A 24,555-nucleotide genomic window follows, 5' to 3' on the forward strand; every position below is an offset into this window, starting at 1 on the left:
GCTGGGGAGGGGGCAGGGTGAGCGTGGAAGTCGGGGGGGTTTGCTGCAGTCGCGGTGCCGCCTACGCACCGGGTCACCGTCGGCTCCTGATCGACGCGCCGTGTCCCAGGCCGGGCTCTGCGCGCCTCCAGTGCGCATGCCTGGGCCCGCTCATCCGGCCGGCCCGGTGGAGCGAGTCGGCCCGGTGACCGGTGGGAGTGGTGCTGGTAACGTTCAGCTACCGCGCAGGCCGTCACCGCTCCTTTCTACAGAGAGGGTTCTTCTTCGCAGCTCAGCATTGCTGCAACGTGTCAAAACTTGCATCTACCGCACGGGTCAGCAGTTTAGTCGGGGGTTGTTGCGACTGTGCCCTTCGACAATCGTTCGCAGGTCTCCATTGCACTTACCTGACTACAAGAGTCGAAAATGAGCACTGCTTTAGTCACAACCCCTGATGCTGCACAGGTCAGATTGCTAGAGGTCATAAAAGATCAGCGCTGTACATTGCTCCGTGTCATAAATGAACGTGCAATGGCTGCAGAATATCTTTATATTTGTCTCTTGCAGGGTTTCTTGATCATCATCCTTGTGGTCAAAGGTCATCACTGCATCCATGTGCAGATTGGTTTTGCTGCATCAGCAGTAATGTGTGTATTCATCGATCAGGGGTGCAGTGCTAATTTTTTAGGTGCCAGAGCTGACAAAATGTTTGCCATTTCCTATATCCTCTTTATATACAGTAGCATGCAAAAGTTTGGGCATGCTGGTCAAGATTTCTGTTACTGTGAATAGCTAAGCGGGTAAAAGATGAACTGATTTCCAAAAGGCGTAAAGTTAAAGATGACACATTTCCTTAATATTTTAAGCAAGAAAACTCTTTTAGTTCCATCTTTTACAGTTTCAAAATAACAGAAGGAAAAGGGCCCGAAGCAAAAGTTTGGGCACTCTGCATGCTCAGTACTTAGTAACACCCCCTTTAGCAATTATCACAGCTTGTAAATGCACTTTGTAGCCAGCTAAGAGTCTTTCAATTCCTGTTTGGGGGATTTGTGCCCATTCTTCCTTGCAAAAGGCTTCTAGTTCTGTGAGATTCTTGGGCCGTTTTGCATGCACACTGCTCTTTTGAGGTCTATCCATAGATTCTCAATGATTCTTGGTCAGGGGACTGTGAGGGCCATGGCAAAACCTTCTGCTTGCGCCTCTTGAGGTATTCCATTGTGGATTTTGAGGTGTGTTTAGGATCATTATCCTGTTGTAGAAGCCATCCTCTTTTCATCTTTGGCTTTTTTGCAGTTCTATTCAAAAGGTTCAAAGTAACATCTGAACAAGCCTGATGCATTTTGGAAACAAGTCCTGTGGACTGATGAAGTTAAAATAGAACTTTTTGGCTGCAATGAGCAACGGTATGTTTAGAGAAAAAAGGGTGCAGAATTTCATGAAAAGAACCCCTCTTTAACTGTTAAGCACGAGGGGTGGATCGATCATGCTTTGGGCTCATGTTGCAGCCAGTGGCACGGGGAACATTTACTGGTAGAGGGAAGAATGAAATCAATTAATTCTGGAAGCAAACATCACACCGTCTGTAAAAAAAGCCAAAGATGAAAAGAGGATGGCTTCTACAACAGGATAATGATCCTAAACACACCTCAAAATCCACAATGGACTACCTCAAGAGGCGCAAGCTGAATGTTTTGCCATGGCCCTCACAGTCCCCTGACTGAGAATCTGTGGATCAATCTCAAAAGAGCAGTGCATACAAGACAGCCCAAGAATCTCTCAGAACTAGAAGCCTTTTGCAAGGAAGAATGGGCGAAAATCCCCCAAACAAGAATTGAAAGACTCTTAGCTGGCTGCAAAAAGCATTTACAAACTGTGATACTTGCCAAAGGGGGTGTTACTAAGTACTGACCATCCAGGGTGCCCAAACTTTTGCTTTGGGCCCTTTTCCTTTTTTGTTATTTTGAAACTGTAAAAGATGGAAATAAAAAATTTTTCTTGATTAAAATATTAAAGAAATGTGTCATCTTTAACTTTATGCCTTTTGGAAATCAGTTCATCTTTTACTTAGCTATTCACAGTGACAGAAATTTTGACCGGGGTGCCCAAACTTTTGCATGCTACTGTATATGTCACACTCAATTTGTGTACCTGCACATTTCATGTACTGGGCAACTTCCTTGTCCCATTCATGTAATGAGCAGGTACACAAATTGGGTGATATATATATGACAAGGTACTGCACAGTTGCACTCACTAATTATCATAAAATATAATTATCAAGCAAGTAAAGAAAAAGATGGTAATCATGTATTTTACCAATTTAAAAGTAACTACCTACTTACCAAATGCCACCAATGAGAAGTTTCACAATAATTTCCACAAAGGGTCAGGCGTAATATGTGTTCGGGGGTCTGGAGCAACTCTTGTCCTGGTGTCATCTGCTGACATCTGCCTCAGGATTCCACTGAACTAGAGGAGGTCAGTGTAGTTTTACAAACATAAGTGCTGATACATGATTTATGAGAATTCTTGAGTGTGTTGTTATCAAGCTCATATGACTGAATCCTCGCTCACACTCAGCAGTACTAATAGAATAACTTGTGAACAGCTCAGTAATGGGCGTAAATCTTGGGGGATGTGGCGTCCACATTCATCCACATAATCTCTGAAGGCATTTATCACAGAGGAAGAAGAAAGCTTAAACCTCTTACAGAGACATGATATTGCAGCTTCTCCATAATTAGGCGGTATTTCAGCAGGCCAGTTATCTTTATCAAGGACACACATTTCATTTAGCAGGGATTTATACAGACTTTGAAGTTTAGAAGTTTAAGAACCTTTCAAGGATGTTGCCGTGAACTTATGGTGCTGCAAATTGTTTATAAGACTAGTAAGACACTAGATAATTGAGACAATTTTGTTGTTGCTTGTTAAGGTAATTTCTCCAAACTTCCTCTTTTCAACTGCCTCTTGAGCTTCTAGAGTTTTTGTACCAGGTTGCTCTTTCAGTCCATGCAGTGATCTTGTGCTCCGTTGGATCAGTTTGTCTGCATAAACAACCGTAGTAGTGCGTTTCTGTAAACACCCTGACAGTAAACCAAGTTCATGCAACGTGTCATACATTAGGGCTAAGTCCAACAGAAACTGTTCTGAAGAGAGTCTTTTTAACAGACTTTCAGGTGTTTTTCTGTCACTGCCAGATCTTGTTTCATTCTTCATTGCTTTTTCGAAATGAAAACACAATGCTTCATAATTTTGCCACACTGCTGAAACTGTTTGAAACAAGCTAGCTACCCACCTGGTGCCCAGAACACAGCCTATTTTGCAAATTTGTTGTTCTAGTTGAGAGGCACGTTCAGACAGTTCCTTTTGATTTAGAGGTTATCTACTGTAAACAGAGTACAATTTGTCTATAAATGATTGAAAATGATTTATTCCATGAACTCTCACCGAATCACCTACTGCAAGTTCTAATCTGTGGTTAAGACAATGCCAAATTATCACATCAAATTATCCTTGAGAATTGTAGCAACACCAGATTTGACACCAAATATTATGCTCGCCCCATCACTAGCAAATGCTGTTTCAAGTAAGAGTCATCAAAGCCATGGTTATTGAGACAGTGCAATAGATGCTCAGCAATAATTGCAGCTTTCTGATCAGGCAGTTCAATTAGATCTAAAAACATAAAATGGGGATCACGTTCCTTATCACTTTCACATTTCAAATAAACTATTAGGGAAGTCTTAATGCTCAGGCTTGTTGAGTCATCAATGAGAACAGAAAATTTGCCATTTATCTGCTTGATATGCTGGCAAATTTTCTTTTTCATATTAATGACTATGTGATTAATTATCTCAGCACTAGTGTGGGAATACAGTCCAATTCCAATGTCAATACCATTTTTTCAAACGTTCCAATAAGACAAAGTGATCAGAGTATGGTCTTTCATTCTGAGCTAAATAATATGCAGAACGAAAAATTGAACAAGTTGCCTTTAGATGTGAAGCATTCATGGTGTCACATAATTTTCGAAGAGCATCTTCACTAGCTATATTTTCAACACTTAGAGCAGCAGTGTGAGCTTTTGATAGTTCGTGATCAACAATTTTTTTTCTGAGAGACTTCAAGCGTGTACTTCGATCGGCTCCATAATAGGATACTTGGTACATGAGCCATGTCGATTCGCCTGTGATCTCTAAGTTCTGGAGGTTGTAGTGCTTTACATAGCTAGCCAGCCATCCCTTACTAGCCTTAATCTCCTTCCTCTCGCTCTCCTCAACCCCCTCACAGTAGTGCTCATAGAGGCTAAGTGCTTTTTCACGCACAATTTTGCCATCAACAGGGATATGCTTCTGTGACATGCCCTCTAGCCACACACTTAATGCTTTCTCAGTCTCTGCGAGCACTTTATCACGAACCAGAGAGACCATTTTTGCTGTTGTAGGGGTAGCACTAACACTTCCACAAGCTTCAGCTTCTTTCTCCTTTATTGTGCAAATGCTCGATTCATTCTTCCCGACCTTACAGCCCACTTCGGCAAATGACATGCCACTTTTCAAAAGATCTAAGGTTTTTATTTTCTCAGCGAACAATGCTCAAACAACGAGTGCTGGAGAGAGACTGAGGATCTGTGAAATGGTGGGAGGCTACAGCAGGGTTTGCTGGGACAACGGGTTGAGCGAGGAGGAATTTCACAAAACGGTCACAGCTCCAGGATTTCACCAAAAACGATCAAATATCCTAATGTTATTAGTGGTATTTTCCCCTCTCCCCAACACCCACTTCTGTAAAATTCCCTCTATTTAATATGCGGCCGCTGTTAAATTCCCCACTTGTTTATTTTGACTTTTTTTAAGAGGTGTCAGACTGGTGCGCCAGTGAGCTCCAGCTGCACTGCATCCCTGGCTGCACCCTACCGTTATTTGTGGAGGCTTGCATGTCAGAACAGTGATGTTCACAGGTCATTACAAATGAGTGACTACTGTAGAGGTTTACAGTGGATTCACCAGTATTGTTTTTTTATTAGCATATGATATAGGAGCAGAATTAAGCCATTTGGCCCATGGAGTGTGCTCAATCTGCAAATTAACCTTTAGGGAATCCTGCACGGGGACACCAATGAGTTTTGATCTTTTTCTCCATTTAGATAATAGTCTATGCTTCATTTCTTCTCCTGAAGTGCATTACTTTGCTGACACTATATTCCATCTGCTACTTTTTTACACATTCTCCTAAGCTGTCTTAGTCCTTCTGCAGCCTCTCTGGTTCCTCAACACTACCTGCCCCTCCACCTGTCTTTGTATCATCCACAAACTTGGCCACAAAGCCATCAATTCCATCATCCAAATCATCGACATGTAACATAAAAAGAAGCAGTCCCAACACAGACCCCTGTTGAACACCACTAGTCACTGGCAGCCTAACAGAAAAGGCTCCCTTTATTCCCACTCTTTGCCTCCTGCCAATCAGCCAATGCTCCAACCATGCTAGTATCTTTCCTGTAATACCATGTGCTCTTAACTGAAGCAGCCTCATGTGTGGCACCTTGTCAAAGGCCTTCTGAAAATCCAAGTACACAACATACACTGATTCTCCTTTGTCTATCCTGCTTGTTATTTCTTAAAAGAATTCCAACAGATTCGCCAGGCAATATTTTCCCTTAAGGAAATCATGTTGACTTTGGCCTATTTTATCATGTGCCTCCAAGTACCCTGAAACTACATCCTTAACTACATCTTTCCAATCACTGAAGTCAGACTAACTGGCCTTTAATTGACTTTCTCCTGTCTCTCTCTCTCTTCTCGGAGTGACATCTGCAATTTTCCAGTCCTCAAGAACCATGCCAGAATATTGATTCTTCAAAAATCATTACTGATGCCTCCACAATCTCTTCAGCCGCCTCTTCGAGAACCTTGGGTTGTAGGTGTTTATCGAGATACAGCGAAAAACTTTTATTGTGAGCTGTCCAGGGCAGATCAAGCTATCTACAAGCACTTTGAAGTAGCAGAAAGAAAACAGTGCAGAATATAGTAATGCAGTTGTAGAGAAAGTGCAATAAAGGGAGACAATACAACGTGCAAGGCCACAATGAAGTAGATTTGGAGTTCCAAAGTGAGCCAGTTCAAAAGAGAGGTCCTTTAAGAAGTCTGATAATAGTGAGATAGAAGCTGCCCTTGAATCTGGTGGTATGAGCTTTTAAACTTTTGCATCTTCTGCCAGAGGGTTGGGGGGGGAGAGGGGAGTGTAGAAGAAGAGATAATGACAAGGGCGGGGGGAGTCCTTGATGATGATAATTGTTTTTTCTGAGGTAGTAGGTGGTGTAGCTGGAGTCAATGATAGGGTGTCTGATTTGCATAGTTATCAAGATAATGCATAGTGCAAGTGCTCTAAGTCAGTTGACTCGTCTATACTTGGTATTGTGGAAGCAGAGGAGTACCAATTGCAATGGATGAGCTTGGAATAGGTGCAAGTCAATCTCTGCCTCACCCGGAAGGGCTGTTTACATTCCTGGATGGTGGTGAGGGAGGAGGTGTAGAGACAAATGTTGCCCCTTCTACGTTTGCTGTGGTCAGTGCCGGGGATGGGGAGGGAATAAGGGGTCAGGAGTCCCTGAGAGAGTAATCTCTGCAGAAAGCAAGAAATAAAGGCTTTTTGAAAGACTGGAATAAACTTGTAGAGTGGGCATGCTGTCAGCAATGTGTATGATTATGGCTCAGGTGGCTTAATTTGATCAGAATTACGAGCACGCTAACCTTCAACACCGAGCCTTAACTGTCGCAGAGGAGCCAGTTATGTAACCAGTGCAATTGCTAGTGAATTCTGTTTGCTGTTGGATTACTTTGTGTCCACAGGCACAGTTCCTGCGGTGCTTGTTTTCTGCTTGTAAGGTTTAGTTTACTCACAGGGGGCAGAATGGAGAACACTGACACAATACTCCCTAGGACTGAGTGTTATTGATAAGCAAGTGTTTATCAACACATTAACAAGCCTGAATAAATGGTAAGCCATGATATTTCAAAGCTGTACATGCTGGCAAAACGATTCTCTAGAAATGATAAGAGTGACAGTGACCCAGTGGAGGTCTTTTGTGTCCCCAACTTCGCCTTCCTCTCAAATCCTTTATCTTAAGATATCTGCACTTCTTTATGCTGATGTTTTATCATGCCTTAATTGCATAGCTCCATGGGAAGCACCGAACACAGTAAATGACCCGAACAGACTCACAGGTGAAGTGTCGCCTCACCTGGAAGGGTTGTTTAGGGCCCTGAATGGTAGTGAGAGAGGAGGTGTAGGGGCAGGTGAAGCACTTGTTAGGCTTGCAAGGCTACGTGCCAGGAGGGAGATCAGTGGGGAGGGACGAACAGACGGAGCTCCTGGTGTGGCTTCCTGTATATCGGTGAGACCTGATGTAGGTTGGGAGATGGCTTCGCTCTGTCTGCCAGAAAAAGCGGTATCTCCCAGTGGCCACCCATTCTAATTGCACATCCCATTCCCATTCTAATATGTCCATCTAGGATGGAGGAACCACACGTTATGTTCCGTTTGGGTAGCCTCCAACCTGATAGCATGAACATCGATTTCTTTAACTTCTGGTAATACCCTCCTGACCATTTCCCATTTCCTTTTCCCTCTCTCACCTTCTCTCCTTGCCCGCCCATCGCCTCCCTCTGGTGCTCCTCCCACCTTTTATTCTTCCATGGCCTTCTGTCCCTTTCACCAATCAACTTCTCAGCTCTTTACTTCACCCCTCCCCCTCCAGGTTTCACCTGTCGCCTTGTGCTTCTCTCTCCCCTTCCCCCACATTTTAAATCTACTCCTCAGCTTTTTTTTCTCCAGTCCTGCCAAAGGGTCTCAGCTCGAAACATGGACTGTACTTTTTTTCCATAGATGCTCTGGCCTGCTGAGTTCCTCCAGCATTTTGTGTGTGTTTCTTGAAGAATCAAATTGGCTTTTCTGCATTTTGTGTGTGTTGCTCGGATTTCCACCATCTGCAGATTTTCTCGTTTGTGATTTTGCGAACTATACCTCTTAGTCTGTGCTACGCAGACAGTATTGTTTATTTGCGAAGTCGTGCTTTTAACTTCAATTTACTGCTTGCAATTTACAATTTACATTAAGAACTGAAGACTACCTCTGCCCAAATCTGCTATAATCACATAACTCCAGAATACTCCCTAACAGCGATCATTCTAAAGTTCAAAATAAATTTGATGAGGGGCATCGATCACGTGGATAGCCAGAGGCTTTTTCCCGGGGCTGAATTGGCTAACAGGGGGGTGGAGGCATAGTTTTAAGGTGCTTGGAAGTGGGTACAAGGGGGATGTCAGAGGTAAGTTTTTTTGGAGTGGTGGGTGCGTGGAATGCACTGCCAGTGACAGTGGTAGAGGTGGTTACAATAGGGGCTTTTGAGAGAATCTTAGATAGGTACATGGAGCTTAGAAAAATAGAGGGTTATGTGGTAGGGAAATTCTAGGCAGTTTCTTCAGTAGGTTACATGGTCGACACAACATTGTGGGCCATAAGGCCTGTAATGTGCTGTAGGTTCTTTGATTCTATAAATTTATTATTCAGGATTGTTTAGTCCCATTTCCAGTACATGTGTTTAAAGGAGAATGAGATAATTGTTTTGGATCCAATGCAGCACAAAAAATACCCGCAATAAAATGAATGAATAAATAAATAAATATACTGTCCACCAAGATAGATTAATTGTATCTCCATAAAGTGATGCTATGCACAGGAGTGTCTGTAGATAAGGTGACTCTGACAGGAAATGATAAAGTTGTGGTGGTGGGGTGGGTTAATGGGTGGAGGTGTTGATCAGTCTCACTGCTTGGGGAAAGTAACTGTTTTTCAGTCTGAAGGTCCTGGTAGTGGACACTACGTTGCCTCCTCCCTGATGGGAGTGGGACAAACAGTCCATGAGCAGGGCGGGTGGGATCCTTATCAAAGTCACCATATACTACTCTGAAATTCATTTTCTTGCAGGTGTTCACAGTAGAACAAAGAAATACAGTAAAATCAATAGTTCAATGCTCAAAGCTCTTTCCTGAATCTGATTCTTCTTTAGTATTCCTTCTGAGCAAAATTTTGATACCCAGCCTTGTAAGTTCTCACATGCTCAGTGCTTGGTACTATTCCCTGAAGAATCATGGATATTCAATTATCTTAAAAGTTTTAATGTGGGGTTGCTTGGTCAAAATACATTGTCTTGCTCCAGAAGCAATGTAATGTCTCTAAATAGTTAGCATAAAATTGATATTAGGATGTCAATTTACTTGTTTTGTAAATGCGGTAGTTGTATTCCTATTTCAGAAACTAGTGACAAGTGGAAAAACAATTAAGTATTTTGAATTGCTAATAAAATTCATTATGTATTTGATAATTGTATAGAAACTGTTAACTCCCAAGTTATCCTACAAATTAATGATATGTTCAATTTTTTCCTTTATTTACAGTATCAAAAAGAACAAGTCCAAGCAAGCAACCTGGTGGAAGTGGTTAGCAGTTCTGATATTAGTTACTCTTTCTGTGTTTTGTATGGTTGTGCTTTGGGATTATCTGGACGAGAATGATTCTAAAGAAGTGTTTGCTCGACAGACTGATATCTTAGAAGGAAAGTTTTTTGAAGTACCATGTTCCAAAGATTATGAAAATTACCAACAGTTTGCAGGTCAGTATTTGATTCTTTCTATAAATTAAAAAGTTGTTTCTCTTGATTCAATTTATCTGCAGAATCAATATGTATAATCTGTAACTGATGGCCAGCTTACTGAATATTTATCAACCTGATCAATTTGCAACATAGGACTGTCTTTGTTCCAACAGCATCATGGACAGAACGAGGCAATCTTACAACCAACGTATTAGATCGGCTCCATGATCCTGCCACATGTAATCGTGAATAGTGGTGGGCAATTTAGCAGTGAAGACAAAGAGACTCCCTACAGTGACCAGCCTTTTTATGTGCATGGTAAAGTTAAGGCTGAAGCTAGACGATACTGTGGATATAATACTGATGACCTGTGTTCCATCACCAGCTGTGATTCTAACTAAGCATTACTGTTGAGTTTAACACTGTCATACACCTGGCATTGTGGGAAATTTACCCAAAAATTGCCGTGCTTCTTGTGAACCGCTGGTCAAATCTAATGTATTAGTCTCGGCCATACTACAGTGATGGAAGCTGTTGTCAACCATAGTTTTGAGGGGCATTTACTCACCAATAAATTGCACCCCAGTGCCTAGTTCCAGTTTTCCCAGGAGCACTCTACTCCATAGGTCATCATTGTTTTATTGCAAACAGTAAAGCGATGGAATGAGTCACCTACTACGCCATCAAATGCCCCTTACTCACTAATACTCTGCTCACTGCTCAGTTTGAACTTTACCAGGATATATTGGCTATATACATCCTCCACAGCCTTGGTCCAAACATGGACTACAAAACTGAATTCCAGAGGTGAAGTGATAGAGACTGCCCTTGTCACTAAGAGCAAGATTTGACCAATTGTGGCATCAAAAAATTCTGGTCAAAGTGAAGATAGAGAGCGGCAAGGCTCAATCATTCAAGCGGTTGGTCATTCCTCACACAGAGGAATGTTGGAGGTCAGTCACCTCAACCCCAAGACATCACTGCTGCAGTTCCTTGGGGCAATACCCTAGACCCAGACATCTTCAGTGGCTTTAGTTAGGCTTAAATAAGACCTTAGAATTAAGAGATTGAGAGCAATATGTCTAGCGTTTGTCATGCAACTCAGAACTGTGAAACAACTGAACTAGTCATTCATTGTGTTTTTCGTGGATCTGTCAAGTAAAAGCTTCAAGGTACTTCGAAGCTTCTGTAAGGTGTAAAGTTCACCATTCCTTTGCTGGTTTGATGTAGTATGCCAGCGTCATCAGCACTGTACATCCCAGGGTTAGGCAGCACAGTCTGAACTGAAACCAGGCACTTGGCAGAAAAGTGATGACGGTATGTGTCCCAAATGCCGAGCCTGCCTTTGATAGCTGTCATCTCTGTTATATCAAGTACTTCCTCCAGCTTTGGCTGTAAAAAGTTATAAACAATGCTCGAAAGTGCTTACTGTGCATTGTTGGGTTGAATAGTTGAACTCAGCTATTTTTGTTGCCATTGAAATCATTGATACCTGACCTGATGCTGGATGTAAGTGGATATTTCATATGCATATTCTCAGGATTTACAGCAGGATTGGGCTCTGTTGTTGTGTCTGAAAGTCTAGGCTGTTCAGTCCTTCAAGAATTTGAGCACCCAGTACAGCCCAGTAAAATACGATCCAAAAATTCCATCAGCTTTTTGAGCAGACAATGAACCTGTGAACACTACCTCACTTTTGTTTGCTCTTTTTGCACTACTTACTTAATACATATAAATTTCTTATTGTAACTTACTGTTATTATTATTATGTACTGCAATATACTGCTGCTGCTGCTAAACAACAGATTTAACGACATATGCCAGTGAGATTAAACCTGATTCTGATTCTCTGCGGACAGAGGCTACAACTGCAACCCAGGTTTCCCCCACCATCTGAAGGTAGAGCGTTTCTATGAAACGGTTCGTAAGCTGGAATGTTGTAAAGTGAATAAGCAATTACAATTTATTAATATGGGAAAAATTTTTGAGCGTTCCTAGACCCAAAAAATAACCTACAAAATCATGCCAAGTAACACATTAAACCTAAAGTAACAGTAACATATAGTAAAAGCAGGAATGATATGATAAATACACAGCCTATATAAAGTAGAAGTACTTTTCTGCAGCACTGTCTAGCGCAGCGAAAATCTCGCGGAAGCGCTCACGTCAAAAACACGGCGCAAGCGCTCTCAGCAGAAACACTCTCTCCAGTAACCTTTAAGCTATGAAGCTACCAAATCATACCAAATAACACATAAAAATACACAGCCTATATAAAGTAGAAATAACGTATGTACAGTGTAGTTTCACTTACTGGAATCGGGAAGACTCCAAAAAATTGCAGTTTCGTCACAGTTAAACACTTGCTTATACAAATAACCACCTGACGCATCGGCAATCGCCTCTGATCTGGGCCAACATTTACGTGCGGGACGGCACCTAATTAATTAGCCTGTTTATTTCGGCTTTTTTCTTAAAGATGTGCCGGGTGCGTTCCGACTACCGCTGCACTGCTGCATTGTGTGCGGCAATGTATCAGTCGGCGGCCCAGAGGTTGGGGACCACTGCTTAAACTATGAAGCTGCCCTCGCCTCAGAAACCGATCAAACCACCCATGACTACCTTTAAATTCCACTTCCGTCACCATCATCCAGTGCTTTCTGTTTCAGCTTATTAAAAAGACTGACTGATTTCTCTTTAAGTGTAAGAAAACTTAACGGAACACCACGCTTTGTACGCCCATCAATCCACTCAAACAACAGGAATTCTGCAGATGCTGGAAATTCAAGCAACACACATCAAAGTTGCTGGTGAACGCAGCAGGCCAAGCAGCATCTATAGGAAGAGGCGCAGTCGACGTTTCAGGCCGAGACCCTTCGTCAGGACTCAATCCACTCAAGTAATAGACTTTCCATTTTATCCATTACTGGATGCCAACTAAGAGAGACCACTTTGCTATGAGCAGAACCAACAGTAACATCGGCAGCTTTCAAAATTCTTTCTCTCTGCGTATAAATAGTGCGAATTGTGGATGCAGCCAAGCTCAACGCGCAGACAACGTCCTTACTTTGTTCACTACGATCGAAACGCTTAATTATGTCTAGTTTTATGCTAAGTGGAACACCCTTACGAGCTCTTTTAGGCTTTTCCAATACCTTAGAACTCATCTTGTTAACGGATGCACAAAATAAATCGAGATAAAACACGTGTTTAAGCAATGCCGGCTAGAATGCAGTTCCGGGGAGGAGCTTGGCTGTTCCGACGCGCACTGCCTTTTTTCGTGTGCTGCCTTTTTTCATAACAGTGAAAACAGGTAACTAATGTAGGTCTTTCGTAACAGCAAGGTGTCGTAAAGCAAACATTCGGAAAACGGGGGCCACCTGTAGTACTCTTCTTGAATGAAATTGTCTCCTCTTACTGTAGCAGCCAAAGTAGCAAATGCAGTAAAGCTCTGGCTATCTGATGTTTTCTCTTGCCAGGACCCTAGTTTTTGTGTACCCTTCCCACTTACTTGGTTTACTAGAATATCCTTTATCATACACAGTAACACTGGAAAAAATAGAAGATGAATGACAAAAGTATGGATATTATTAACAGAAATAACAAATAACTCTGGAAAATCTGCTAGTCCCCCATCATCAAGTTCATAAACATGCTGCATTTTTGGAGTTTACCTGTATAATGCTAAAATAAACCTTTTATGAATAAAATAAAAGTGCCACCTGCAGAATTGAGCTACCCTTTTTTCATACAGAACATTCCTATTGAAATACTATTTTGAATTTTTTTCAGTAAATCGTTCAAACCCATTTAATGTTTTTTTTTTATGAAGGCCTTGGGTGTTGCTGTTGACATATTCTTCCCTGTAGTTCCCTAATCCTCAAATGTTATTTCTTTATTTTCCTTCATTAACTATAATTGCAGTGCTTTAAGGGCACTGTATAGTTTATTCAAAATTGCTACATTCTTGTCATCCATGTCTCTATCAAGCTCACTCGCTTCACTTAAACAACAAAACAAATTTCACCATTTGTTTCTCAGATTTAGACCATAAAACCATAGGAGCAGAATTCGCCCATTTGGTCCATTGAGTCTGCTCTGCTATTCCATCATGGCTGATTTATTATCCCTTTCAAATCATTCTCCTGCTTCCTCCCTGAAATCTTTGACGTCCTGATTAATTAAGAACCTATCCACCTTAAACATAACATTTCTTCTTGCTGTCTATAGTTTGGCAATTTGTGCATCATCTTTTTGCAGCTCTTGATTAAAGATGGCATAATCTCAAACTTAGCATCCTTGGTCCAGAAAGGACATCACGAAAGCGTAGCGTGTTGCGCAGTGCTCTAACCGCTCAGGACATTGGAGTTTAGAGTTCAATTGCGATGCGCCTGTACAAAGTTTGTACGTCCTGCCTGTGAGCTTGTGGGTTTCCTCCAGGTGCTCCGGTTTCCTCCCACATTCCAAATACATACTGGTTAGTAGGTTAATTGGTCATTGTAAATTGTCCTGTGATTAGGCTAGGGTTAAATGGGTGGATTTCTGGGTGGTGCGGCTCGCTAGGATGGAAGGGCCTGGTTTGCATTGTATCACTAAATAAAAATGAAGATAAAGGAATAAAGATTTGATGCAAACAACAGGAATTCTGCAGATGCTGGAAATTCAAGCAACACACATCAAAGTTGCTGGTGAACGCAGCAGGCCAGGCAGCATCTATAGGAAGAGGCGCAGTCGACGTTTCAGGCCGAGACCCTTCGTCAGGACTGACGAAGGGTCTCGGCCTGAAACGTCGACTGTGCCTCTTCCTATAGATGCTGCCTGGCCTGCTGCGTTCACCAGCAACTTTGATGTGTGTTGCAAAGATTTGATGCAGTGAATGGTCCTGTGTGATAGAATGTGGGAGGACCTTTTATTCAGGAGTCTTCAGTTATGCTGTTCTAGTGATATTAATTAAGATAATGGTCAGAAGAAAGATTTGTGGTCGAAACTTAAAACCAGATTGCAATAACTCGGAATTCCTCCTGTATCTGAGATGAGATGAACACATGTAGGTCAGAGAATGACCATGAGGTGGTGCCACTGGACCATATTTCTAACAAACAGTGAATTGAATTGAACTCTCTTTATTTCTTACATCCTTCACATGATGAGTAAAAATCTTTACGTTATGTCTCTGTCTAAATGTACAATGTGCTATCATAGTAATTAATAATAACTTATAATAAATAGAACAGTCAATGTAAGTTAGAAATACACTCAAATCAGTGTGAGTTAATCAGTCTGATGTCCTGGTGGAAGAAGCTGTCCTGGAGCCTGTTGGTCCTGGCTTTTATGCTGTGGTACCGTTTCTCGGATGGTAGTAGCTGGAATAGATTGTGGTTGGGGTGACTCGGGTCCCCAATGATCCTTCGGGCCCTTTTCTCCCACCTGTCTTTGTAAATGTCCTGAATCATGGGAAGTTCACAACTGCAGATGCTCTGGGCTGTCCACACTACTCTCTGCATAATCTTGCAATTAAGGGAGGTACAGTTCCCATACCAGGCAGTGATGCAGCCAGTCAGGATGCTCTCAATTGTGCCCCTGTAGAAAGTTCTTGGGATTTGGGAGCCCACACCAAACTTCCTCAGCCATCTGAGGTGAAGGAGGCGCTGTTGTGCCTTGGTGTGTACAAACCACGTGAGATCCTCGGTGATGTGAATGCCGAGGAGCTTGAGGCTTTCTACCCTCTCAACCCCAGATCCATTGATGTCAATAGGGGTTAGCCCATCTCCATTCCTTCTGTAGTCCACAACCAGCTCCTTTGTTTTTGTGACATTGAGGGAGAGGTTGTTTTCTTGACACCTCTGTCTCAGAGAGATGACTTCTTCCCTGTAGGCCATCTTGTTATTGTTTGAGATTAGGCCAATCAATGTAGTGTCGTGGCAAATTTAATTAGCAGCTTAGATCTGTGGATGGTGACACAGTCATGGCTATACAGGGAGTAAAGGAGGGGACTTAGTACACAGCCCTGAGGGGCTTCTGTGTTGAGAGTCAGAGGGGTGGATGTGAAGGAGCCCACTCTTACCACCTGCCGGTGATCTGACAGGAAGTCCAGGATCCAGCTACGCAAGGCAGGGTCAAGACTGAGGCCTCTGAGCTTCCTGTCGAGCCTGGAGGGAATTGAATGCTGAACTGTAGTCCAAGAACAGCATTCTCACATAAGCATCCTTCTTCTCCAGATGTGTAAGGACAGTATGTAGAGCAGTGGCTATTACGTCATCTGTCGATCAGTTGTGTCCTTAGGCGAATTGTAGGGGGTCCAGTGTGGGTGGCAGCATGCTGCAGATGTAGTCCTTGACCAGCCTCTCAAAGCATTTACTTATTATTGAGGTGAGTGCGGCAGGGCACCAATCGTTTAAACATGTTACCTTGGCCTTTTTTTGGTACAGGACAATAGTGGATGATATGAGCAGAAATAAAAATCAGGAGTAAGAGTAGAATGCTCAACTGCTTGAGCTTCCTCTGCCATTTCATGAAATTATGGCTGATTGGATTGTAACCTCAACTCCACGTTCTTGTCTAGCAGTAACCTTTCACCTATTGCTTCATGAGAAGCTATCCGTCTTGGCCTTAAACAAAAGAACATTATGATATTGTACTCACTGCCCCAGATGAGAGTTCAGATGACTTGTATCTCACTGAGTGAAAACTTAAATTCTACAGAAAGAGGAAATGTAGGTCATAGGTTATAAAGGGTAATAAAGGTTTTACATACGGTGATGATGATTGTCCATCGTGTCTGACAATGAAATGAAACCCGTGCAAGGGGAGATTTTAAAGTTGCTCTGGGGCAGATTTCTCTTGATCTCAGAAGTCTGGGTCCCAATGTGTGAACAAGCATCACAAACTTGGTTGCAGTGGATAACCATGACTTCTGTGCCTTGACATGCCTTTCACTCTCCACGGAGCGTTGCAGTGCTGCTTTCTGGCCATTGGACCTCACTGTAGATCTCATCCGCCCCGTCTGCCAGAGCTGACTTCACATGCTAGGGCAGGCATGCCCCTATCTCACTGGGGTATTTGTATAATAAAATGAAAGTTCTGGATGACAAGTAGCATATTATGTACCGAGATCTGTTTATTGTACTTGGTTATAGAGGTAGATGTTTTGATACTGAATACAACATTTGTGAAGATCAAACACAAAGTGCTTGAAGAACTTAGCATCTATGGAGGGGAATAAGCAGTCAATGTTTCAGGCAGAGACCCTCCATCAGGATTGGAAAGGAAGGCGTCAGAAGCCGGAATAAGAAGAATTGCTGGTGGGGTGGGAAGGAGACCAAGCTGGCAGGTGATGCCGGGTAAGGGGGAAGGTGGGTCGGTGGGAGAGGAGGATGAAGTAAGAAGCTGGGAGGGGTTAGGTGGAAGTGATAAAGGGCTGAAGAAGAAGGATCGACTCTGGTGACCTTCCATCTTCTGGCACCAGTCTCATGGTCCCCATATCCTGAACTACTGATTTCTACTTCCATCCCACCATTCACAAACCTAACTGTCCCAGTAGGCTCATCATTTCAGCCTGCTTCTGCTACACTGAAATTGCGTCTGCATACCTGAACTCCATTTTGCCCTTCTTGCTTCAGTTTCTCCCTTTCCACATTCATGACATTTCCTATGCTCTTCGTCACGTCAATAACTTTCAGTTCTCTCGCCTACATTGCCTTATTTTCATTGAGGATGTCCAATCCCTGTACACTCCCCCTCCCCAATCAAGAAGGCCTTAAACCCTCTGCTTCTTTTCTTGATAACAGACCCAATTAGTTCCCCACCACCACCCCCTTCCATCTGGCAGAATTGGTTCTCATCCTTATCAATTTCTCTTTCAGGTCCTCCTCCTTTCTCAAAATTAAAGGTGTAGCCGTAGGCACTGGTATGGGTCCCAGCTATGCCTTCCTTTTTGTCGGCTATGTGGAGCAGTCCATGCTCCAAGCCTAGACTGGTAACGCGCCCCAACTTTTTCTCCTATCTCTTGATGTCTTCATTGATGCCACTTCCGGCCCCAATGCTGAGCTCATCAATTTCAACAATGTTTTCTCCAACCTTTACCCTGCCCTCAAATTGTCTTGGTCCATCTCTGACACTTTCTCCATCTGGACACAGACTATCCAAATATCTTTTATAAACTTACTGACTCTCACGGTTATCTTGACTGAATCTCTTCCCATCCTGTCACTATTCCTTCTTTCATCTCTGTCGCATCTGTTCTCAATATGAGGCTCTTTATTTACCTGAATGTCCCCTCTTTACAAAGAAACAAGTTTCCCTTCCACTACCATCGATGCTGCCCTCACCTGCATCTCTTCCATTTCCCACACATTTGCCCTTACCCCAGTCTACCGTCGGCATAACAGGGATGGAGTTCCCATTGTTCTTACCTACCACCCCATGGGCCTCCATGTCTAGCGATTATTCACTGTATCTTCCGCCAACTCCATTGCGGATCCTACCATTGGGAACATCTCCCCTCTCTCCCACCCCCCTCCTCTCTACTTTCCATAGGAATTGCTCTCCACGTGACTCCCTTGTCCACCCGTCTCTCCCTTTCGATCTCCTTGCTGGCACTTATCCCTGCAAACGATAAATGCTCCACCTGCTCCTACACCTCCTCCCTCACCATCATTCAGGGCCCCAAACAGTCCTTCCAGTTGCAGCTACACTTTACCTGCATATCTGTCAGGGTTATCTATTGTACCTAGTGCTCCCAGTGCAGCCTCCTCTCCATTGGCGAGACTCAATGCTGAATGGGGGACAACTTTGAGCACTTTTGCTGTCCCCTTCAAAAAGCAGGATCTCCTGGTGACCACCTATTTTAATTTGACTTCCCATTCCCATTCTGACATGTCTGTTCACAGACTACTCTACTGCCACGATGAGGTCAAGCTCGGGTTGGAGGAGCAACACCTCATATTCCATCTGGCAGTCTCCAACATGATGAGCATTGATCTCTCCAAATTCCAGTAATCTCTCCCCCATCCCTCCTTCTCTTTTTTTTAATCTATTTCCCATTCTAATTATCCTCTTCACCCCTTCTCCTCACCTGCCCATCAGCTCTCTTCTGGTTCCCCTCCTCCATCCATTTCTTCCATGGTCCAGTGTCCTCTCCTATCAAATTTCTTCTTCTTCAGCCCTTTACCTCTTACAGCTATCTCCTCCCAGCTTTGTATTTTATCCTCCTCCCCCACCCACCGATCTTTCCTCTCACATATCAGCTGCCGGCTTATACTCCTTCCCCCCTTCTTACTCTGCAGAAAATTTGCCAAGAACAATCATGGTCAACAGGTGGAAGACCATAGTCAGCCGTGTCTTATGACGCAGCACGTAATGATGATGCTTCATTGTAATCTGCATTCTTAACAGTACCTTATGGTGTTCAAAAGGAAAAAAAAAATGCTGGAAGTACTCAGGAGTTAGGCAGTGTCTTTGGTGAGAGAAAGAAAGAATTGAAACAAGTTTTGTGTTGCTAAAGATGTGGAGGGAACAGTAGGAGTGAAAGCAAAGTTAGTAGTAGAGTGGAAATTAGGGTAGATTAATTGTTGTTATACTGGCTGAATGAATTTGTATGTTTGTCTGGAGATGGTGTTAATAGGATGAAATGAATACAATCTGAAAGACCAGTGAAAGAGAGAGGAAAAATAATAGATGCTGGAAATGTGAGATACCAGATGGGGATTGCTGATATCTGAAATAGCTAAATTTGATGTTGAGTCGTAAAGCTTGTATCATTCTTGAACTTGTGTTGAATTTCAGTAGAACAGTGTGGGAGGCTAAGCGTTTAAACCAAATGAAGATGTTCTTTGTGGTGCTGGCTTAATCTGTGTTGCTTTCCTCAGCGCCGAGGAATTCACATTTTCACCACCTGATGTAACATATGTTCTGCCAGCTTGGTTATTTTCCCTATTTTTAGCCTCAATTCCATAAGCAACTGGCTTTATTTGGTAAACTCTGCCTTAGACATCCACCTGCATTTCTGCCTAAGCCATGACAAATCTGATAACTTCACCAGGATCAACTTGAAGGTTTAAAATAGGATGTTACTCTTTTCTTTCCCACTTACATTCTACTAAATTGCCTCTTTCTCTCCTGCCCTTCCCCTTCAAGTGCGTGAAGCTGCTTTGAGTCATGATATGAAGTGACGTATGGGTGATATTCAACAGGTCATACCGTAAGTGTGGAGAAGGAAATAAATATATTAATTCAGTTAAATAAGAATTAATCAATAATGAAGAAATGAAACAAATGAATAAATGCCGACACCACTTATTGTTGGCCGAATCAAAGGTGAAGACAAATTCGCATTTAGGAGGGAGATTGAAAATTTGGCTGAATGGTGCCACCAAATGGTGACATCTCTCACTCAATGTCAGCAAAACCAAAGAGCCGATTATTTACTACAGGAGGAGGAAACCATAGGTCCATAAGCTAGACCTCATCAGGTGATCGGAGGTGGAGAGGGTCAACAGCTTTAAACTCCTTGGCGTTATCATTCGCAGGATCTGTCCTGGATCAAGTACGTAAATGCCATTACAAAGAAGGCATGGCAGCACTTCTACTTTCTTAGAAGTTTGTGAAGACTTGGCAAATCATTTAAAACTTTGACAAACTTGATAGACATGCAGAGGAGAGTATACTGACTGGTTGCATCACGTCGTGGAATGAAAACACCAATGTCTTTGGATGGAAAAGTCTCCAAAAAGTAGTGGATATAGTGCACTCCATCAGAGGTAAGGCCCTCCCACCATCAACCACATCTAAAAGGAGACTGTCGCAGGAAATCAGCATCCATCATCAAGGACCCCCACCATTCAGGTCATGCTCTCTTCTTGCTGTTGACATTAGGAAGGAGATACAGGAGCCTCAGGTCCCACATCGCCAGGTTCAGCAACAGTTATTACCCCCTCAACCATTAAGTTCTTGAACCAGGATGGATAACTTCACTTTCCCCAACATGGAACTAATTCCACGAACTATGGACTCACTTTCAAGGACATGTTCTTGGTTTTTATTGCTTATTATTTATTATTATTATTTTGCTTTTTTCTTCTTTTGTGTGTTGCACAGCTTGTTGACTTTCGCACATTGCTTCTTTGTCCGTCTTTATTGTGTGCAATTTTTCATTGCCTCTGTCGTCTGTGTATTTATTGTGAATGTCCACATCAAAATGATTCTCATGGTTGTATATGGTGAGATATATGTACTTTGTTCATAATTTTATTTTGATGTTTGACTTAACTTTGAATAAATTTTCAGGTTGTGTTTATTGCTGTTTTGGATGGAAATCCTACTTCAGGATTGAGAGAGAAAAGCAATATTGTCAGAATATAACAGTCCAAGCAAGGGCATGGACAGAGGTTGATAGGTGGAATTAGATGACAAGGGAATGATAGGCTGGTGGGATCAGGTTGTGGAGGAGTAGGGTGTGAAGCAAGCAGCGAAAATGAACAAAGGGTGAAGAAAACTGCCTGAACGGGTGAGTGTGGGTGGGAGATCATTGGGGTGTGACTTACCTGAAATTGTAAAAATTCGATGTTGAACTCATGCTACCCATGGAATCTGAGATATTCATCCAGCAGCCTGCATGGAAAAGGCTGAGGCTGGTGTAATATATTCCTCAACACTTCGGAGCATGTTGCTCTGAAATCATCGATCATCCACTCTGGGCCACAGCTTTCATTGGCAGTAGTTGCAATCTGCAGGGTACTTGGAGTGGTTGTGTGTAGTCAGGGTCTGCTTTAGTTCAGACAGACTGTGCATTCACAGATCAGCTTCAACATTCGGTGAGGTCCCAATCCACAGGCTCACCCTCCAGCTGTCAAAGGTGTGCCATTACTAAAAATTTGTGAATATCTTATTTTCAAATACAGTGGATTCCGGTTAATTGGGACACATTGGGATCAGTACATTTTGTCCCAATTAGCCAGAGTTTCCCGAAAATAGTTAAAAAGGTATAAAAAAGACAAACTACCATTTAACTGAGTAACAAATTGTGTATTAAAATGAAATACAGAACAGATTAAAACACCATCAATGCTAGTACATTATTATAAAATTATGTATTAGTTTCTAATAGTTATTGATGGTGGAATTCATCCAGTGTATGTTGCCGCATTCTATTGATTGACAGTAATTAAACAAGATCAGCACAGACACTTAGTGCAGATAACGGACTGCCTTCACACAATGCTTCCAACGACTGCATCCTCCAGGTATTCGTTTTCATGGCAGCATTCAAGATGAGTGTTGATATCTTCAAATTCTTTGTAGTTCCTAACTTATTGAAGTATGTAATTGTTGTATTTTCACTCCCAGCTGTTTCTAATATGAACGTTTGAAACTGCAGAGAGCAAAACAGTTTTGAAGTGTCCTACTGTTTATTTCTTGCCAACTACCAGTTAACAAAAATCACTGCTTTTTGAGCATACGCACGTGCAACCGACGCTACTTAAAAACTGTTCACTCTAAGCAAGATGTAGTCTCAATGGCCACACGAGTACACATGTCTCATATTAGATGGAAACTGTTCAGCAAGAGTCTTCTGTCCCAATTGAGCAGCAATAGCATCCCAAATAAATGAGGGGAATCCTGGCTATTTTCTTACTTAGTTTTTGTTCTTTAAGAGTTGTCCCAAATAAATGGCTGCCCTGATTAACCGATGGCCCAATTAACCAGAATCCACTGTATTCAAGAAATATGGGACTTGCTTTTAAAAATAACATTGTTATTTCTGCCAAAATAAGGAAAAATTAGGAACTGGAAAGTTTTTAAGAAGTGTATTGTTTAAGATCTTTGCAAACTTCAATTCCTCTGCTGTATTCCTTGACCATGAGAGGCTGCACACCTAAACAAAGGAGGAAGTACTATGTTACCTTCGTTTGATGTGCCGCTGTTGCTGCTGAAAGGTCTTGGCTCTGAATCTCGGATAGCCAGTGTCAGTAAATAATATCAGAAATATCAGCAAACTGCATTAGTAGTAGTGATAACAAAACTTAATAGAGCTTTAGCCTCAGTAAGGCGAGTTAATTTTCTCACAATTACTGGATCTGAATGCATTATAGACTTCTGTTCATGGAAAGAGTCAATATTTTTGCTGTTGTACTGCACTAGGGTGTGGTCACTGGAAACAAGTATATCTAAAGTTTTATTGGCATTGCTGAAGTTTGAGAAAGAATAGTCTCTTTTACAATTTGGCAGTTTTGCATATTTTGATCCTTATTTGCAGGACACTTGTGACTCGCACTGTTCTTTCTTTGTTTTTGATGAAACCCTTTGAGCAGACTGTATATACATTGGTGTCAATGGCCACTTTATTAGATACACCTGTACACTTGCTGTTATTGCAAATATCCAATCAGCCAATCATTTGGCAGCAATTCAATATATAAAAGCTTGCAAACATAGTTAAGAGGTTCAGTTGTTGTTCAGACCAAATATCAGAACAGGAAAGAAATGTGATCTAAGTGACTTTGACTGTGGAATGATCATTGGTGCAAGATGGGGTGGTTTGAGTATCTCAGAAACTGCTGATCTCCTGGAATTTTCATGCACAACAGTCTCTAGAGCTGACAGAAAATGGTGCAATGAACAAAACTAGTTTTAGCTGACAGGAAAGCAACAGTAATTCAAAAAACCACATATTACTACCGTGGTGTACAGAAGAACATCTCTGAATGCATAACACCTGGAATCTCGAAGTGGGTGGGCTATCGCAAAAGATCATGAACATACTCTTGAGTGGCCACTTTCTTTGGAACAGGATGTTTTATCCTATTTAAAATATCATCGGAGCATGGAGGTGCAAAGAGGTAATGTTGTATTGCATAAATTTAGGATTTAGGCATTTGGTAGTTTTGTTCCTGTGTTACCAGAATAACTTGTCAAAGATTCAGTTACAGTTAGAATTTAAAAGAAAATTCCTTCTCTTCAATATAACTTAAATTAGGCAACAAATTAGAGATAAGTTTGTCCGATATGTTTATACAGATACTAATATCAAGCAAAAGCCATTTCTTTCCAAAAATGTTTGAAATTTGGTATGCTTCAGGATTTTAACATCAACGTTGCCAATTTACAAACTTCTATTAACTGCGTTTGAAATGATTTTCAGAGGAAGAACATGCAATTCATCTACCAAGTAGAGGTACTTTATAGCACATGTATTTGAAAATTGCTTTTGCATTAATGCAGGTTACACCATTGTTACAGTATTACAATATTTCATTTGCAGACCTATTGAGTCCTTGGAGCTAGTGAGCAGCTAGGCACCAGATAAAAAGAAACCTGACAGGGCTACTGTCCGTCCTAGACTGATGTATTTTACAATATAATAGACAATAGACATTAGGTACAGGAGTAGGCCATTCGGCCCTTCGAGCCAGTACCGCCATTCACTGTGATCATGGCTGATCTTCCACAATCAGTACCCTGTTCCTGCCTTCTCCCCAGACCCCTTGACTCCACTATCATTAAGAGCTCTATCTAACCCTTTCTTGAAAGCATCCAGAGAATTGGCCTCCACTGCCTTCTGAGGCAGAGCATTCCTTCTTTCTTATTTTGCTCCATCAGCCTGTCTCTCAGTCTCCTCATTGAACCCATAGAGGCTTTGTCATAAAACCATAAGACATAACAGCAGAATTAGGCCATTTGGCCCATCACGTCTGCTCTGCTATTCGATCATGTCTGATTTATCTTCCTTCACTACTCCATTCTTCTGCCTTCTCACCATAACCATTGACACCCATACTAATGAGAAATTATAGAACTCTGCTTTAAATACACCTAATGACTTGGCCTCCATAGCAATCAATTCCACAGGTTCACCACCCTCTGGCTAAAAAAAAATTCCTTCTCATCTGAGTTCTGAAGGGACATCCTTCTATTCAGAGGCT

General features: G+C 42.1%; 2 protein-coding genes across 7 annotated transcripts in view; one reads left to right on the forward strand and one right to left on the reverse strand.

Annotated features, from left to right (window-relative positions):
* LOC134360233 (hexosaminidase D-like) overlaps window positions 1–2,342 on the reverse strand; it is a 29,385-nt gene extending 27,043 nt beyond the window's left edge. Inside the window, exon 1 of one of the 5 annotated variants that reach the window (XM_063074325.1) lies at window positions 2,322–2,342. The gene's annotated coding sequence lies outside the window, so the exon portion shown is untranslated. Of the gene's footprint in view, window positions 1–69; window positions 180–386; window positions 521–2,321 lie in introns of those variants that run through there. The other 4 variants (XM_063074323.1, XM_063074322.1, XM_063074330.1 and 1 more) reach the window with 4 other exon arrangements.
* The window catches only part of uts2r2 (urotensin-2 receptor 2), a 111,263-nt gene that overhangs the window by 295 nt on the left and 86,413 nt on the right, over window positions 1–24,555 (forward strand). The window contains exons 1-2 of one of the 2 annotated variants that reach the window (XM_063074334.1): window positions 308–444; window positions 9,441–9,655. In XM_063074334.1, coding sequence (XP_062930404.1) covers window positions 434–444; window positions 9,441–9,655 — 226 coding nt within the window. In that variant the 5' untranslated portion in view covers window positions 308–433. Of the gene's footprint in view, window positions 1–307; window positions 445–9,440; window positions 9,656–24,555 lie in introns of those variants that run through there. The other variant, XM_063074333.1, reaches the window with a different exon arrangement.

The sequence above is a fragment of the Mobula hypostoma genome, chromosome 22 (assembly GCF_963921235.1).
Source record: "Mobula hypostoma chromosome 22, sMobHyp1.1, whole genome shotgun sequence".
Taxonomy (NCBI): Eukaryota; Metazoa; Chordata; class Chondrichthyes; order Myliobatiformes; family Myliobatidae; genus Mobula; species Mobula hypostoma.